Raw genomic sequence first — 14,044 nt, 5'->3', positions numbered from 1 at the left:
AGTGGTGATGGGTGAAAATTTTCAAAAGGTAACCCAAGGCAATATATGGCCTTAGATAACATATCGCGGCTAATTTAACAGAAAACAAAAACTAATATAGTCGTAAATAAACCTAAAAGGGAAGCCGGTAGGAATCGGCTTGTAAGGACGCTTCGCCACTGAATTATAATTAGACTACATAAATTCTAAGTCAAGAGAAGCTGACAAGCATCAGGTTATATGCACATTTCACCACTGCTGTGTTGAAATATTTATGATCCTACTACCATCATTCAACATCAGTGTGGGCGAATACCTTCACACGTGTTTTAGGGATGATTCGAGTTTTCACGACCTAACGTAAATTTCTGGTAAATCAAAATCCACGCAAATGTAAGCAAAATCCACGCGGACGTTTTTCTGTCATTGAATCTGACCAGGAGAGTAAAACACCTGTTTAGTGGTCGCCATTTTTGCTATTTCATTTTAAATCTACCTTACACCTTATGCCTTGTATTCCTTATGTATTTTATCCCTAATTTAAAATGTCCGTTTATATAAGTGAACTTAAGTGTTATTCAGAAATAATAATAATTATTCTAATAAATTGTTTTGATGTATCATAAGTGCAACTTTGTTCGCCTATGTATGTGATAAATATAGTATTAATGTTGTTGTCAATATAAAAAAATAGTTCCTTCATCACGCCATGGCGAAGTTCTTTATATTCCTGGTCAGGTAATATAAATAAAATCTCCCTCTAAATTTGGGTCATGCCCGAGCATGATTACAAATCAATATAGGTAATCATCGCAGTGACCTCTCTGATTAATTGGAACAAACAAACGCAAAATCAATTTTTCATCGCAAACAAATATTTGATACCAGCGTGGGTGGTACCGAACGCGGCAATTACCAACCAGGATAGGGTTGGCACGTCATACATTTTTATAAAATTTTTATGCAAATAAAATTGAGTAGAATTCCATGTTTTTTTTTAATTGTACAAACAGTAGTAACGCCACTCAGAAAATCTAATTAAAAGCTATTGTGTTCGTCACCCTAAGAGCTAAGATGTTTAGTCTCTATTTTGAAAGAAACTTGCCGCGTCATTGCATACAACTTACATGTATGGCGTCACAATTTTATGCAAGCTTGCATTGGCGAAGGGAGAAAATTTCCAAAAAGGAACCTGACAAAGCATATAGGTACTAATATGCGTGAATGGGGTTTACACATCGTTTTGATGACAATAAGGTTTTACATAAATTATGAAAGGGAAGCAGGAATCGGGTTATATCATCACTTCGGTACTGCAAGCTTACCTAAGACACAGAGTAATACTAATGCCGGCGCCACACACAGACAAATATTTGAACAAAGACTTTGCCACACATTTGAACATAGCTACAGACACTGACCAAATTTCAATTTTTATCGCTTTTACTTTTAGGTTTCCATATAATCGATTTTCCTTCAAGCAACTCGATAACTTTGAACGCTTTGATGTGTGGTTGAGAACCGATACCGAATGGCAAATACGCAAACATTTAAACAAACTTTGCACAAATACGCAAATACCTGTGCCACACATAAGTTTAAACAAGTGCTCAAATATTTTTGATATGTGTGGCGCCGGCATTATATTGTCTTAACCGAAACTAAAATGGTTATGGTACATTTGCTGAAAACTACGTTGAAGATTAATTAGTTTTGTAGCAGTGGTATTAAGTTGTGAAGTTTGAGACTTATTACTTGAAAAGCAAATGTTTATTTAGGGTTTATTACTTACTTATCTCCTCTTCCAATTATTTTTTATTGGAAAATATTCAATGTACTGGCATGAACAGTCTAAGATTTTATTATATTTAGAATTCAAATCTGTGGTAACCCTACTCAGCTCTCAATAGAGCAACAATTGACCACACGGAATGACATTACGACAGATAATGGTAACCTTTCAATTAAACTTAACTGAAAAAATATATCACCTTTTACCACTGTTTTACTTCTGCCCTATTCGACCGGTTCCTTCTTCACATCTCCTATCTTGACTTTGCAACTCCAATGTAAAGGTAGCACAAAAAAAATCTAGTATGGTGCAGAAACAATAATATTTAGTTTTTAGGACCATCAATACTTGGTCATTGGTTGGTTAATTCCTTAAAAAATGCCTTATAGTGTTGCACGACCTGCGAACCTAGGACATCTCAGGTCATATAAGCTGTCCCTAAACCATTGAGACGATAAAAATAACAAAATCTATGATTCCCATCTAAAAACGTTTTGTTTTAAATTTATAATATCATTAACGCAGTCTACCCCAAAATGGCTTGAAATTATTATAGAAGCCGATATCCGAAACGCCTCCGATAATAACTTTATTCAAATATAGAACCTAAATCATAATCATCAACTCCTTGCTTTTATGGCAGCCGCGTATATTTCATCGGTATATTTTAGATTAATCAGAGTTTTATTGGTTGACATTCTGCCGACTTATATAGCCTTGGTAAACTGACAAAAAAATAAAATGTACGCGCGAAAATAACAAATATTTTTATTAAAACTCTTCGCCGACAAACGTTCCAGTTATCTTGCTTTTACATTTTGAATTTTAACATCTCAATTTGAAAATATGTCTTAATTCGCCATTTAAAATATATTAGAGGAACAAACCGCCGTCTTCTGCTTGTAATGAAGAATACGCTCTCTGAATAAGGGCGGCCTAGTTAGCATCACTCGGCGCCGAGGCCTGTAATAACTCCGTAATTAATCAGACACCACTCTATTTAAGTGCATACTTCCTTTTAAAGTATGGTGCCTTGGTAAATAAATAAAGTGAAACAATAGCTGTTGATTTTGGTTTACCTAGTTGTGTGGCCACGGACCATAGATGGCCCATCTCTAGTGAATACGTTGCCGGCCTTAGAGGGTGTTTGGCCTTTCGAAAAACTCAGTCACCATACAAAACGCAACAGCAAGATGTGTGTCACTGCGCGATGGTTTTCTATAAGCTATGTTATTTTATCATCACGTGATAAATCAAAATAAATAGTTTATACTAATGTTGCGCGCACCACTGCCTGCATAAATATCATTTCTCAAACAAACCCATTACCCACGTGGTGGTTATTTGTGTATCACTATCTAAATTACATTGATATTGCGCTTAAGAACATCTTTACAAGCATACATAATCATTCATTTAGTTCTTACGATGTAACTAGTACTCAAGTATTCATCAGAGTAGATATCGGGTCTGACGTAGTGTTGTACGTCTATCAAGCATTGCACTAGCAGTCAGCGCTGACCAGGTCACGTCACTCAAACTGACGCGCATCGCGTGTAACAACGCCAATCTCATCGCGTAGTCTATCTATGCATCCTCGTCTATTCAACTAGACGAAGTACTAAATGACTTGTAAGAGGTAGCTTTGTCGACCAGGATTCATGTGCGTTCATATTTTGCTGTCTATATCTAGACTCTACTAATGGACTAATACAGTCCTAGAGCCTCGAATTTGTTATACGTTAATGATTTAAATTTCAATTTAGCTTCCCAATAACTTTAAATACATTACTTGCCGTTATTATTATACAGGTAGGGCGCACGGCCCTCCACGTGACATGCGAGGGTGGCCACTGCTCGACCGCTGCGCTCCTGGTAGCTCGCGGCGCGGCGCGGGAGGCGCGAGACAACTCTGGCCGCACGCCCCTACACATCGCGGCCGTTCACCGGCACACGGAGCTCGTACGCGCGCTACTCGACGCCCAATGCCACGTGGATGCTACGGATAATGTGCGTGAGTTTATGTTATCCTAGTACAACGACTTCTCACGGGAGGCGCGAGGCAAAGCCGCTGCTCGGCGCCTCCCCCTGCCTTAATCGGCGTGCGCCCAACGCTCACTCATTGGAGACATCGTAGGTCTGTTGTTGCCAAGCTTCAGTGATGAGGCAGCCATGTCCAAAGGAATTTTCCTACCGAGCCTATGAATTCAACACTCAAACGTCAATTAGTGCCACAGTGTGTATTAGGACTACTAATTAGAATGTCGGATATTTTGACCTGCTCAATTGGCACTATAATATGACGCCATAGCTCTTTAAAATGACGTTATAATTTTTTACAGGTCAAAAATTAGCACAATGTCAATTATTGTATCAACTATTCACAACCTGACGCCCATTCTATCCCCTAGTACACCGTAATAAATATATTACACTATTTTTATGTGTGGCCCATTCATTCTGCAGTCCGACATATGCAAACCATATGACGAGAACTAACACTCTGCAAAACAATAGGTAAATGCATTATACAATATAGTTATTACGATGTTATATCATTATTTTTTTTATTATTTTACCAATTATTATTTACCTATTTGGGCTTAGTAGTATCATGTAAGCTTCTAATTCATAGGAGAGTAGGCATTTCAATTATTTTTTTATTCCAAAAAGAATATTTTTTCTTTAATAAAAACTAAAATAAACTCTATTTTTACGTTCTCACAAATAAACATTTCTAAAAGCTCAATTTAATGCAATATTAGACAGCCCATTAACATTTATAATCTAAAGTTGCCAAAAGTATGTTGTAGCAAAATAAAGCTAGGACTTGGGGACGAAAATATAAATAAATGAACTTGAGGTTATATTAAAAAGATTCATGCTTTTACTTACTGAAAAATATATAATATTTTTTATAATTTGTTTAGATTTTAGCAACTAGTTTCTTGATGTTGTTTGCTTTAAAAGGCAATATAGTCTCGAAATAAACGCTGGGAAAGCGTATAGGTAAAAAAATATTTTTAATAAAATACGAAAGTAAATCTTTAACAAGTGACATCGCAAGAAGAATACAAAAACCCATGTATGCGACATGTTACAAAACAAAACTGATAGTCCATTGAAAAGTTACATTTGGGGTTGCGTTTTTTAGAGGACGCAATTTTATTTTTTTGAAGTGTAGGGGGGGTCAGTGTAAAGCTAAAACCAAGTTTGTGGGGTCGCCACCCTTGTCCCACGGCCGCCATCTTGAAAATAGGGGTTGAAATGGTTTTTACGATGTATCTCTTAAACTATTTATCTGACAAAAAAAATGTATATTCATTTTTTGTTGCAAATTAAATTTTCTACAACTTTGGTCCAGTAACTTTTTGTCGTAGAACTATAAATAAAAATGTTATAAGCGAAAATGTTAAGCAATGACCATTGTAACGTCATCAGAACGTGTGTTTATAAGGTTCATAATACTTTTTTTTGTACTCTCATTAATACCCAAATACCCAAGGGACCATTAGGGAACAAAAGAACATCTGCCTGCTATTATTATTATTATTTCTAACCTCTCTTATTGTAAGAATAGCTGATAATATTGTGTTGAAGTTGTCGTTCAACTTATATCTTTTAGTTGTGCTACATATTTCTGTACGTGCGGATGTATTTTATTCAGTTTTTAATTGTGAAGACGATTTCGAATGATTTTAGACACGATTTTAACTTTAGTGAAAACTACTTTTTTTTATGAGTATTTTGACTTTTAAAAGTCTTTTAAACTACTTTTTTTTATTAGCATTTTGACTTTTAAAAGTAAATAAAAGATATAAGTTGAACGATAACTTCAACACAATATTATCAGCTATTCTTACAATAAAAGAGGTTAGAAATAATAATAATAATAGCAGGCAGATGTTCTTGTGTTCCCTAATGGTCCCTTGGGTATTTGGGTATTAATGAGAGTACAAAAAAAAGTATTATGAACCTTATAAACACACGTTCTGATGACGTTGCAATGGACATTGCTTAACATTGAATTTCTTAACATTTTCGCTTATAACTTTTTTATTTATATTCTACGACAAAAAGTCCCTAGACCAAAGTTGTAGAGAATTTAATTTGCAACAAAAAATGTTTATACATTTTTTTTGTCAGATAAATAGTTTAAGAGATACATCGTAAAAACCATTTCAACCCCTATTTTCAAGATGGTGGCCATGCGACAAGGGTGGCGACCCCACAAACTTGGTTTTAGCTTTACACTGACCCCCCCTACACTTCAAAAAAATAAAATTGCGTCCTCTAAAAAACGCAAGGTAAGGCCTAAAAAATGTAACATTTCAATGGACTATGAGTAAAGAAAAAGGTTTATGACACCATTACCGCAAAAACAAAACAAAAAAGGAATAATGTTATCCAATAAAAACATTAAAAAGAATAATATATCCGAAATCACGAACACAAAGAGCCGATACGCCCGGAGCTACGACCTAATAAGGGCCTACTAAAACATGTTCACAAAGCTACCAATTATGATCCAAATAACATTTTATGAATAAAACATGGCGGTTTCGAGGCGTACGTTTGATATGCTGGAATTTATTCGCAATTTCAAGCTTTAACGGTAAACAAATAGGGATGTATTTACATTGTTACAGAACGGTGTGACAGCACTGCAAATGGCGTGCGCTCAAGGCTGCAGGGGGATCGTGGAGCATCTCCTATCGTTTGGCGCCAACGTGCATTCACAAAACAACGTGAGTGTTCTGTTTTATTTTTCAGCTGCACGTCATAGATATCGGTTTCAATTTTATCAATCAACTCTCAAAAAGAATGCCGAACGAAAATGAATGTTTTTTTTTTACTGTGTAGTGAACATCGGTAGAGAATATTGCATATAACTGGCATTCGAAATTTGAATAAAGGTTTTAATTGATAAAAAAGTTTGCTAGTAGCAATGACGAATTTATAGATCAGATGAGTACTGATTGATTACCCCTCGCCAGTCAAAAGTCATGCCGGTCTATTTGTCTGCAGGTAGGGTCTTCAGCATTGCACGCCGCCTGCGCCGCCGACGCGACAGATATCGTGGAGCTACTCCTTGCTCATGGAGCCGACCCTGCACTCACTGATCAGGTATTTCAATGAACGTATTTATAGAATATTTGATACACTGAATTTTAATGCCAGGTGGGAGAATATATTTTTTTTTAATTAAAAGAGGTATGTTGTGTTACCACGGTTTTACCTATGGATAATATCAAGTAGAAGGTACTCATAATTTATGGAGCGAGTAACTAAATCATAAAATATTGATATTATGTAAACAATATTTTATTAAGTAACTTATTTGAAATTACAAGGTGCTAACATTAAAGCTTTCAACTTAAAGACGCTCCCGACTCTAAATTACGTAACAAGGCCGGAACGAACAGGTACAATTGAAGCTTTGAGATGTGTTAAAAAAAAAACAGAAAAGTGTGTTCAAGGGGACACCCGGGTTTGAACCGGGGACCTCTCGATCTGCAGTCGAATGCTCTACCACTGAGCTATATCCCCACATGGTGAGAGGAGTAAAATTAACTATTCATTTCTGTAATATAAACAATACAAAAAAATTAATGATAAAACATGTCCGCCCACTGATAAACGAAGTATTTTGTTTTGCATCATAATGACATTGTTTTGGATATTCGTGAACATAGATATTACTATTGTAATTAATTTAGACTTTTTTGCAAATCGGTTTTTTCTTTACAAAGATAAGATTTTTTTAAAGTATTGTCTATTCAAAACTGGTTTAAGTTTTTTATTTTTTTATTTTAGGTCACATAATATCACTATCTCGGACTTCACCATAGTTCTTTCATATATGCGATACGGCTGCTTTGCTGAGGTCTCAGGTTCCATTCCCTGTGTGGTAAAGTACAGTACCAGCTTTAGGGGAGGGCGGACATGTCGAACACTCCTGACGTCACGTCCTAGCGGAGAGCGCTAAAGATCCTGGAAGAGGCTCCAAATCCCTACGGCTTTAAGTTGACGTAACATCGACTATATTGCTATAACAAAAAATCGGAGAGACATTGAAAAGAAGATATAATACAAAATACATGAATATGATCAAGTAGCTCTGTTCGGAGTTGGCCGAGTTTGTACTCTTCGGATAAATCTGATCGTTTGCAATATTTAACGTCGAATAAGGTCAACAGCCGTAAGCCGGTCGAACGTGAATTGACTGTGTGACTAAATATAAATAGACATAGATAATATTATAGGTACAATATGGACACAAACCTGTTGCACATGATTCAAACAAAAATTTTGTATTAAAAGGCTAATGTAGATAGTCATTTATTTGTGAGCATATTACCTACAATCTACAAACATACATGTGACGAGTAAGCAGGATTAAAATCAGAAATTGTTACTTATCCTTTACGATGGCACTACTAGGGCAACATAAAACTAAAGTGGTCTGTTCGGGTACTGCAGTTGGCAATCACTTCTCCACATCTTTATTTATACTTTCATATATAACTTATGGACAGGAAATATATTTGTTCAATCAGTCGATATTACTACTTAGTAACAATTCGATATTTTGTGACAGTTGTAAATTTTTGGAATTATAAAATCATACCCACCTAAATGATAGCGTCCTAGTCAATGACATATATATCGGGTATAATGCGAATGGCGCATCATACAATCAGCAAATGGATTCGCTTGATTAGCTGATATCATCGAAACGGCTTTATAGTAAAGTAATAGTTATGTCGGAAGGGTTGCCGAGCCTACTTATTTAAGTAAGAGATTTCTCTTTCATCATACCAAAATCAGCTACAAGCTAAATAGGTCAAAATTTCCTGAAATAAAGACCAACTCAATAGGAAATAATAAATGAAATAAAATTAATTTTGATGGTTATCATTATTACTTATAAACTTGTTTTAGCGTTAAGAGGTGGTTAAGAATTACTTAAATAGCTGTCAAAACCATCACCGGTTTCCTTGTTTAAACCTTATTAAGAGGCAAGGTGGCGAGTTTTGACTTACAGCTGATCAAGTAAATTTGTTTTTTAACTAAGCATAGCTTTGCAAAATTGTTAACAGTAAGACTAATTATGTGCTAAATAAATAGTGCCTTTTTATTACCTAACATATTTACTGCTAATTTGATCAAAATGGCGAAAATGGCGCCAATGAAATTACAGAGCGTCGAGTCTAAACGATTCTCTAAATTCCTTCAAATCATAATCGCTGTGCGCATGTTCCAAACAGCCATTACTTAGCCATTTTATTGGTATTGTTGGTCATTTCGGCACATAACACGCCGACAGGAAGGGTTGTTGAACCCTTTCAGTCATATTCTGATAAAACAATATAGGCAAATGTATTTTGTAATTTGTCATTAACGTAAATAGATTGGAAAGTTGATGATTTTTTTGCCAAATTACTTAATGACAAATCAAGGCTTAGATGAAATAGTTATTTCATGGAACTTGGGACTAAAAAGTTAAATTAGGCTGATGGCAGTTGGAAGTTTGGACTGCAAATTTTAAGGTACAGTGCTCGATTTCCAACTCCGTACCACATTCCGAATTTTTAAGTACATCTGTGTTTTCTGGGATTAAATATGCACCTCAATATTTGATAAGTATTAATTAACGATTATAATGAAATAAAATTAACACACGCACTCATGTCTTTTAGTCGCGAAGGTGTAGCTGGAGCATTCCGTCCCATTATGTGATAGACAGAAAACAATCTCGTCGCTATATAGGACAAATTAAATTAACTGAGATATTTTCGGCTTAATGTGCGCAATGGCAGTTGTATTGTTTTTCTATTTTATAAATAAATTCATTTTGTTTACCTTTTCCTACAAACAGCAATCTTATTTACCTTAAGTCTAATAATATCCACGAAATACAGACGAGGAGTGCAGGAGACATCTCAAATTCTTACATTAAATTACACCCGTCAGTGCAACACGAAACTCGGTACTAAGCTCACAGAATAAGGCAACAAACTCGCCTTACTGAATAATTGAAATGTAACGATCCCCGCACTGAATCTGCTCTCCTGGTATGAGTTCGTCTGTTGCATAATACAAATTGCCGAAATTGTTTTGCCCTGGAAGTAAGTAGTAGTACAGTTTATTTTGGGCAAAATTATTAAGTACCAATGAATAAAATTTTATATTAAGTATTTAAAATAAAAAAGTATATTGTTTTAACCTTAATGCAAAATAATATTGTATTACGGTCTATGTGTATATCCGATTCTAAATCCGTAACCCAGCCAAATAAAATAAACCTCAAATAGCTAAGCAGCAAGCAACATGGACAGAAAATAGTATTCAATTTTTATCAAGGAACTTAAACTAAATTTCTTCCGCTAACTGCGTGATAATATAATTACATGAAATCAAATGACTATATATGACAATATACAATAAAATGACTTATTAAGGTTATGATCATAAAATATGATCATAGTACGTCGTAATAATCTCGTATAAAAGAAAACTAAACAAATCTCTATTTGCTGTAACGAGGCAAGCTGTTATGTGCTGTGTATAAATATCTCCATGTCAATAAGGAAAACTGTATTTACTCGAGGGAAATTAGCACAAGGCAACTTCTTGCATCTAATTTGCTAACTTGTTCAGCGAGTTACTAACGACATAAGTTTACTTCCACAAGATTATTTTTATATCGTCGTCATTTTAATTTTATAGAAATATTTTAAAGGCTTTTTGGAGACACGAGGGCTGTGTGTTAGCAGTGAAAGGCAGAGGGTTCAATTACGGCATCAAAACTATATTTTTATAATTCTATTATTTCTGGACACTCTGGGATCAGATCTCATATTCAATTTACTTCTTAACTTATCTTATCGTACAAATATAAATGAGAAAGGTTGTGAAAATGTAAGGATTATAATTAAAAATAGTTATAAATAATTGATCGCATTTTGAATATATTTCGCACAAAATGGCTTAATACAGAAACTTTTTATTTCTGAAACTTGCTCCCGTAGGAAATATTTGGTTTTCTTAAGACGCCGGGAAAAACTATACTTATTTTTAAAATTACTAGGGTACCAGAAATGTTCAGCGTTGAAGTAAACTCGTCAAACTTATGGTTATATGCTAATTTTAAAGTACTGAAGACTTGCAAGTGTTCAAAGTTTGCCGTAGCTCAAAGCAATATGTTCTGCGAACAGTCCATGAAACTTTATCAACTATGAATTTTTAAAGTTGAAGTGAGCTTAGGCATCGACTCTTAAAAACGTCATAAGAGTTTCGAATATATATTTGTTGCTAGTTGCACGCGGTTCTGCTCGTGTAAATGGCTGTATAAAAGTTCCCAATTGTGTATTTTTATGTAGTTGTGAACTGAATCTGTTCAGAAGTTTCTGAGTATACTCTAATAAATATTAAGACATTTTCGCAAACTATCGCATTTAATTTCAATTCCCTCTATCTTAGATCACAAACCGATCGAAAAAAATTAACCCAAGGAAATCATGAAAAAGCAATTCGCTTACATTTTGCGTAAAATTATAATATTGATATATTTTCCAGTGTAAATATGAAAATATTATTCCAGTGGTCTCAATCCCCGATGAGTGTCGCCGGAGGTGCGGCGGAGTCCCCGCCTGAGGGATTTAGGAGGGCTGCGAGGGGCTCCTTCTCCGCCATCGTGGATCTCCTGGCCGCCACCGCCAATCTGGACCACCATCACGTAAGTTAATCCATTATGTACCATCATGAAGTAATAATAAAAACTACAATATCAGGTAAGTACATAACTAATATCGCCGTTAGATATAATTATTTAAACGTTTTTATTTAATTTTTATTCTGTTTTCACTAGGGCAAGTACCAGCCCTTTAAAATCTGGTAAAATATATGTACTAGGTATACCATAGCCCGTATCATTTTGTTACGATTGATCGACAAACTACACGAGTCCAACTCGTTGGTAATCAACTAGTCATCACAATTCAATAACATCGACCATTCCGTCGTGTTTGTTATGTCATATTTTAGGGCCGCAAGTCGGCGTTTTCACGAATCATGTGATTATTTCTAATTCACAAAATATATTTGCGTAGTTAGTTAGCAAAAAATGTGTTCTTAGGGGACACCCGGGTTTGAACCGGGGACCTCTCGATCTGCAGTCGAATGCTCTACCACTGAGCTATATCCCCAGATGACTCTACAATACTAATATTTTAGTCATTTATTGTTATATCTATGAAAGGATTTCCGTAGTGATAAATAAAATGGCAAAATATAACTACATTGTAATTTGTCACGAATTCCAAATAGATCGCCTTGTTTATCTAGCGTCAGCTAAATACAAAAACAATAAAATTCTTTAGTCCATTAGTCATTACACTAAAAATATTAGTAGGTATGATTTTTCGATCAAAACACACACCTAAACACACACATCACGCACTAATCCCCGAAGGGATACGCAGGGACTCAAACAGGGCACCCGCTTTTCTCCAAGAATGTTCCGTCCCATGATGTGATAGAGGACGAGCCTATTGGCATATCGGGCACAGATTCCAGACTCCGGAATACTGAGCAGAAAAACCCAAATATCACTTTGCCTGACTCGGGATTTTAACCCAGGGGCCAAGACCTCAGAGCGTTGCCATACCGCGTATACAGTACCTACAACTACGTCACCGAGGAAGTTTTCAGTCAAAAAACACATCTTTATAACCATAAACTGGTACTAGAATGTACCAAATATGATAGACCCTTGTTATCACCATGACGTAATATATAACGCCGATTTTTGTGCACAAAATGCATTTCCGTCTACATTTTTAGCATATAAAGAACGTAGGTGAGTTTTGTCTTAAAGTACAAAGTTATCTGACAGCAAAGCAAAAACTGATCAATATGCTAAAATGTAGGCGAGTTTTGTCTCAAAGTGCAAGGTTATCTGACAGCAAAGAAGACTGATCGAGGACATCAAAGTACACAACGTGTATTTGCATAAGAATAGCAATGCTGGTGAGGATGGTGAAGAATGCTGGCGAGATGATATCCAATATGCTTTCAATTTTAGGCGGCGGTTTGTTCCCTATTCAAAAGCATGTCAGTAGTTGAACAAATTTGCCTATAGATTTTTGTGTTATTAGCAAGACATTTTTTCCTCACAAAAATTAAATAAAGGGTAGTTTAGTTCGCACGGAAAAAAATTAAACTAAACGTGTATAAGCGATTTGAAGTTTTGAATTTATTCAACTAATTTTGAGGCTGACTTGAAAAATCGCAGTTACTCGTTTCGACGCGTCGCATTCCCAAATCCAAGGTTTCCAATTAGGAATGATTCATGCAGGGCCGATGATGATCGTCGACGAGGAATTGATAGGGAATATTTGGTTTGCATTTATCATTAGCAGCAGTATAAGCGTTTTGCTGAGACATATTTTAAAAATGACACAAGTTTGGCTTAATAATGTCTATTGCTCGATAAAATTTATACATTTTCAAATAATTTTGTGATCTAATTGGCTGACGTAAAAATCGTTCTAAAATAAAATATAATTAAGGTACGAATCTCAATAAATAGAAATTCCTACGCCTTTTAACTTAACCTTTCATAAATGATGTCATCCATTGTCTACAAAGGGTTTTGCAAGTAGCAAAAAATTGTGTTCTAAGGGGACACCCGGGTTTGAACCGGGGACCTCTCGATCTGCAGTCGAATGCTCTACCACTGAGCTATATCCCCAGTTGACATACTTGATGCAACACTGCATAGCATTATGAATATAGAAGTATTTTACGTAGGCAGTATGAATCACAAAACAGAGAAATATACACCTAAAGCTCTCATAAATACAGTACATTTAAGATTCTTCGTTTTCTTTATCTGAATATAATTAATGAGTCATTACTCATTAGGTTTTGTTATAAAATATTTTACGTCATATTAGGAAACAAGTTCACTAGATATTTGCAGTTCATTACTCTATACTGTAGAATTGAGCTCTTCCATAGTGATTAAGACCACAATATAATTTTACAATATTTAATTATTTTTTTTTATTTTATTTTATTTAAAAAATCCACAGCCCTTAATACTAGAGTAACACAATCTGATACACTTATCTTAAGGCCAATAACGGATTTACATTTTGTTTACATGTTTAAATAACAGGCAGTCAAAAGTGGGATAGTGTCTCTAGAGGGGCATTTAGTTTGGACATCAGCCATTTTGAGACTGCATCGATGTCTTAACTACCT

At 35.2% G+C, this 14,044-nt stretch overlaps 1 protein-coding gene and 3 non-coding genes across 4 annotated transcripts in view; 1 reads left to right on the top strand and 3 right to left on the bottom strand.

Moving 5' to 3' along the window:
- The window catches only part of LOC115451983 (ankyrin repeat domain-containing protein 29), a 61,836-nt gene that overhangs the window by 18,360 nt on the left and 29,432 nt on the right, over positions 1–14,044 (top strand). Inside the window, exons 5-8 of the mRNA XM_037436446.1 lie at positions 3,584–3,781; positions 6,421–6,519; positions 6,800–6,898; positions 11,379–11,513. Coding sequence (XP_037292343.1) covers positions 3,584–3,781; positions 6,421–6,519; positions 6,800–6,898; positions 11,379–11,513 — 531 coding nt within the window. The remainder of the gene's footprint in view (positions 1–3,583; positions 3,782–6,420; positions 6,520–6,799; positions 6,899–11,378; positions 11,514–14,044) is intronic.
- On the bottom strand, positions 7,250–7,321 carry Trnac-gca. Its single transcript has one exon. It is a non-coding gene; the product is annotated as a tRNA-Cys (tRNA).
- Trnac-gca lies at positions 11,911–11,982 on the bottom strand. The gene has a single exon. It is a non-coding gene; the product is annotated as a tRNA-Cys (tRNA).
- On the bottom strand, positions 13,458–13,529 carry Trnac-gca. The gene has a single exon. It is a non-coding gene; the product is annotated as a tRNA-Cys (tRNA).

This window comes from Manduca sexta, chromosome 8 (genome assembly GCF_014839805.1).
Source record: "Manduca sexta isolate Smith_Timp_Sample1 chromosome 8, JHU_Msex_v1.0, whole genome shotgun sequence".
In the NCBI taxonomy this organism is placed as follows: Eukaryota; Metazoa; Arthropoda; class Insecta; order Lepidoptera; family Sphingidae; genus Manduca; species Manduca sexta.
Note: the sequence above shows the minus strand (reverse complement) of the source record. Positions and strands in the feature narration are given on the sequence as shown.